This window comes from Otolemur garnettii, unplaced genomic scaffold (assembly GCF_000181295.1).
Source record: "Otolemur garnettii isolate 467f Iridium unplaced genomic scaffold, OtoGar3 scaffold00024, whole genome shotgun sequence".
Classification (NCBI taxonomy): domain Eukaryota; kingdom Metazoa; phylum Chordata; class Mammalia; order Primates; family Galagidae; genus Otolemur; species Otolemur garnettii.
In genome coordinates this window covers 17,960,647-17,965,516 of record NW_003852419.1, presented here as the reverse complement: position 1 = coordinate 17,965,516, position 4,870 = coordinate 17,960,647, and the positions used below count along the sequence as shown (strand labels likewise).

General features: G+C 35.7%; 1 protein-coding gene across 2 annotated transcripts in view; it reads right to left on the bottom strand.

The window, feature by feature from the left end:
* The window catches only part of PAPOLG (poly(A) polymerase gamma), a 43,654-nt gene that overhangs the window by 14,238 nt on the left and 24,546 nt on the right, over positions 1–4,870 (bottom strand). For both annotated transcript variants that reach the window (XM_023512103.1, XM_003787939.3), the window contains exons 9-13: positions 3,649–3,787; positions 2,620–2,692; positions 1,658–1,778; positions 830–914; positions 423–476 (exon numbers count right to left, since the gene is read on the bottom strand). In XM_023512103.1, coding sequence (XP_023367871.1) covers positions 423–476; positions 830–914; positions 1,658–1,778; positions 2,620–2,692; positions 3,649–3,787 — 472 coding nt within the window. The remainder of the gene's footprint in view (positions 1–422; positions 477–829; positions 915–1,657; positions 1,779–2,619; positions 2,693–3,648; positions 3,788–4,870) is intronic.

The following is a 4,870-nucleotide window of genomic DNA, read 5'->3' as shown; positions in this document are numbered from 1 at the left end:
GGGTGCAGCCATCATTGTTGTTTGGCGGGTCCGGGCTGGGGATTCGAACCCGCCACCTTAGGTGTACGTGGCTGGCGCCTTAGCCAGTTGAGCTATAGGCACTGAGCCCTGTCTTTTGAATTTTGATGGAGGAAAATGTGATGGCAAAAATGGAAAACAGTAAAGGGCTGGTATCAGAACCATCCATCTACCTCAAAATTTTGCTTAAATCTGACAAGCAACAAAAAGCAAAGTTTGTATTATACTTTTATCTCATGGCACTCCTGCTTGTGAACACTGATGCTCCATGGTCATGTACAACAGTCACCAATAAGATATAATAATTTTAGAAATCAAGCAAGAAGTTTATAAATGGTAAAGTTCCACATAAATATGTTACTATCACCATATAGTAGACAGAGAACTTGAAATAGATGTCTTACCACTCCAGCTGGTGTTCTTCTGTTGATGCACTAGCAGTCAATACTATATAATGTCTACGGAAAATTTTCAGCAACAATCAGGGGAAAAGAAGCCAGAAAAATTGTTAGGGTCTGTTTTTCCATCATCCTTTTTGTTCCTCCCGCCCAAGGAATAAAAAAACTAATGCAGGTACATAGTTTATAAAAATTAAAACATGCCGATTTTCATAAAATTAATGTTAGATCCCACAATTAAAAAACAATTCACTTTAAAAATTACTAATACTGGATTAAATACTTCCAGAATAAAGAAACTTTCACATCACTTAGGATTTATGTTAATCTACTGACAGTTGTACCTCTCATATATATCAACTCTTAATATTCTTCTTAAAAGAAAACCACATAGAATACAAAATTTCAAATACCTATACTTTTGAAAGAAATTTGGTGGTTCAAGTAGTTTAGACCAATCTGATTTCCCTTGAAGAATTTCATCTGTGACTGCCAGACCTAAATAATAATAATAAAAAAGATTTATTTTGAAAATTGACCAGCTCTTAAATCACTCTACCCCCCAATCTCAAACCTCATCAAATTCTTAAGTAACAAATGTAAATACATTATACTATTTCTCAGAATACAAAAAATTAAATTTGACTGGGGGTGGCACCTGTGGCTCAATGAGTAGGGTGCCAGCTCCATATGCTGGAGGTGGCAGGTTCAAACCCAGCCCCTGCCAAAAACTGCAAAAAAAAAAAAAAAGAAAGTTTGACTGGCTCTACTTTTGGTCCTAATATTAGCATGTATGCTTTTAAGAATAAATTAGTAAAACAATAACAGAACAACTTGAAAGATTTTTTTTTCTTTTTTAAGAGACAGTGTCTTGCTCTGTTGCCCAGACTAAAGTACTGTGGCTGTAATCATAGCTCAAACTCCTGGGGCTAAGGCAATCCTCCCATTTAAGTCGCTCAAGTAGCTGAGACTGTAGACGTATACCACCACACTCAGCTAACTGTTTTCATTTTTTAGAGATAAGGTCTTACTATGTTGCCTCTAATGTTTTTGAATTCTTAGCCTCAAGCAATCCTCCCACCATAGCCTCCCAAATCACTAGGACTATAGGCATGAGCTGCCATGCCTGGCAGGTATTATGTAACTCTAACTGCCAACCTATAGCGGCAACAAAGAATAAAACTGTCATCAATTAAAACCTTGAAGGAATCTGTAAAGGGCAATGGGGCCAACATGTTTACCTTGTTTAAATTCTTCTACCATTACTGTTCGAGTTGATGTGGACACATTATACGTAGAATTCTGTTGTGGGTAGGCAGGGGTGATTATGGGCATGAGATGATACCTATCTGATGGATTTACCTGTGAAATTAGAAGCAGAATAACTGATCTATTCTCCTATTTCAGTTGCCCTCGCTTCATTTCCCCCAAAAGCCTAAAGAATATGAAATATAAATTTAATACATTTTCTCAATTCTAAGATAATACATTTCTCCTCCCCAACTATATTTCTGAACTCAGATATGTCTGATAGTCGAAGTTAAGGGAAACTTTGCAGAAGTTTATTTTTCCTCAGAAAAGTTGTTAAAATGATGATGTATCTTATAAACAATGATCTTTTAGAATTAAGCATATAGTATCATAACTTCAAAAAGGATTATCTAGCCCATTGGTAATGGTTCTCAATCCTTTTTCTGTACTCACTCAATGACTTCCCCTTGGTTACCCAGAGGAATCAGCACACAATCTAAAAGCAAATTAAATGCATGGTATGTGACAATTACACTTTCTTGGAACCATGAATCTGCTTTTTAAAACTGTACTGCAAAGTAAATCTTTTATATACTTCAGTATTTTAACTACTATTAGTAACTAAACTTGTGAGATAGTTTTTCACTCAACAGGGTAGCTTCATTCTTAAGACATTTGTTTAGAACTTTCCCTCTATAAAGACAACACTATAGCATTGTGGTTGATACACCCAATTTGTCTTATATAGGCAATTTTTAATAATACAACATTTGGATCAGCATTAGTGATCCAAATCACCTGCACCAAAAAACCCAGCAAAGGGAAGAAAAGGACTATAGTTATATAGAACAAACATGAGCAGGGACAAGAAGCATTATCTTTAACTAGACCGTAATTTAGAGAAATGTCCCTTTTCTAAAGGTTCAAGGAAATTCCATAATAAATCACATACCCGAGGATCCCAGACAGGCAAATTCAAATTGCTTTCTTCTGGTTGCTTCAGCAGCACAGGATTTGGCCATTCCCTGACATGAATAAGACTAATTACATAGGATCTCACTTCAGGTACTACATGAAACTTTTAATTCATTAGATTATTCCAACCTTCATATAGAAAATGTCCAATAGGAAAAAAAGTGTATTCAGTATTAAAAAAGAAAAGGAAATGAGGGAAGGAAGGTAATGGTGAGGGAAGAAAAAGTATACAGTAGAAAGCCTGCTTATTTTAATGCAGTGTTCTCTGAAAGGGAACACCCCATTAGCTGTAACTAATTCACACCTGAATCTTATCCTTCTTTCTCATTTGCTTTCATGGGTTTAATTCTGATAATTTTTTTTTTTTATTGAATGGTAACTGTGTACATTGATGCACTTTGGGGGTACAGTGTGGTGTTTTCATACACAATCCAAGACACTTCCATCAAACTGGTTAACATAGCCTTCATGTAACTTTCTTAGTCATTATGTCAAAACATTCATATTCTACTCATAGAAAGATTCACTTGTACCCTTGCAAGATGAACCACAGAAGTGAACCCTGAAGTGAACCCTCGAATCCCTCTCCCTCCCCCCTCTCCCCCTCCCCCCCATATCCTTAGGTTATTAGGTTATAGCTTAATTCTGATAATTTACTAACAGTAATAGCTAACATTTACTGAAAAGACTAATGAATCAATATGTTAGCTATGATTATCATCTTTATTTTACAGATAAGGAGAGTTTAAACAACCTGGTAATAGCTAGTAATCTGCAGAGCTCAATCTATTGAAACCAGTTTTCCAAGTTAAAAGGCCCACATTTACAGATCCCTGGAAGAATGTGCCATCTGGATATACTCTATTGCCTCAAATTTAATATGTTTTAAACTTTTAATTTAAAAAAGGAATATAAAACAGAAAAAGTCTATGGATTGCTCTTAAGTTTTCAAACAAATTTACATGCAGGCAAAAGTTAGTAGTCAAGTACATGTATTAATACTTACCACTTAGAAAAAACTAAAAAGAACTTATGAACTAAAGTAGAGGCTGCTGCATTTGGATATAATTGGCAAGTTCTTGCAACCAGCATTGCCCAGGAGACACCACCAAGAAATCCCAGCATGTTGGAATAAATACCACGTCCTAGAAAATTAGTATGTTTGTTAATTATTGTCAGGACCCACTACCCATAACACTTAACAGGATAACTTCATACTTCTTTTTTATTTTTCGGATAACTTCTGTTTTATTTTTTGGATAACTTCATTTTTAAGACATTTGCTTAGACAATGTCTCTATAAAGACAACATTAAAACTGATGAGCAGACCTTTATGCTAGACCACAGTTTATCAGTAAACCACAGGGGCTCATCTTATCCCCTTACATTGCCCTCTAATATAGATACCTCAGTTTCAACTGCTCAACTGGGCTCCATGGTATGTGTATTACACTGAAACCTCCATCTTTCAAAATTTAAGACAGAGAGAAATGAAAGAAAGGAGGAAAAGGAGAATTTATAAGTAAGGAAGATTTCACTAAGTAATTACATTCATGGGTATTTTATATTTATTTATTTGTTTGAGATGAAGTCTTACTCTGCTGCACAGGCTAGAATGCCGTGGTGTCAGCTTAGCTCACAGCAACCTCAAACTCCTGGTTCATGTGATTCTCCTGACTCAGCTTCCAAGTTGTTGGGATTATGGGCATCCACCATAATGCTCAGCTAATTTTTCTATTTTAGTACAGACAGGCCTCTCTCATGCTCAGGCTGATCTTGAACTCCTGAGCTCAAGGGATCCTCCTGCCTCAGCCTCCCAGATATCGTGGTATTTTAAAATCAAGAATAAAGTTGAGGACTAATTTTAGTAGTTCACAGAATTTGACTATCCCTCCATGAAGGATTCACCACTGATAATACTCATTTCTTATGACCGTTCCTTACAGCCTACTATTTTATGTACCACTCTGTGAGAAAGGAAAACATTACAAAATAACATTTCCAGGTATGTTAAATATAAAAAACAAGCATCTAAGACTTGAAACATGGTACTTAGTATTTAAGGAAAAACAAATTGTGTTAACTTTTCACTGCAATTACTTTATGCTAACTATACAAGATACTTGAGCCCAAGGACAAATTCTAGTTAAGGTCTTTTTAGACCAGTACTGCCTAATATGGTAGCCACAAGCCACATGTGGCTACACCAGTACTGGTCTATTTATTT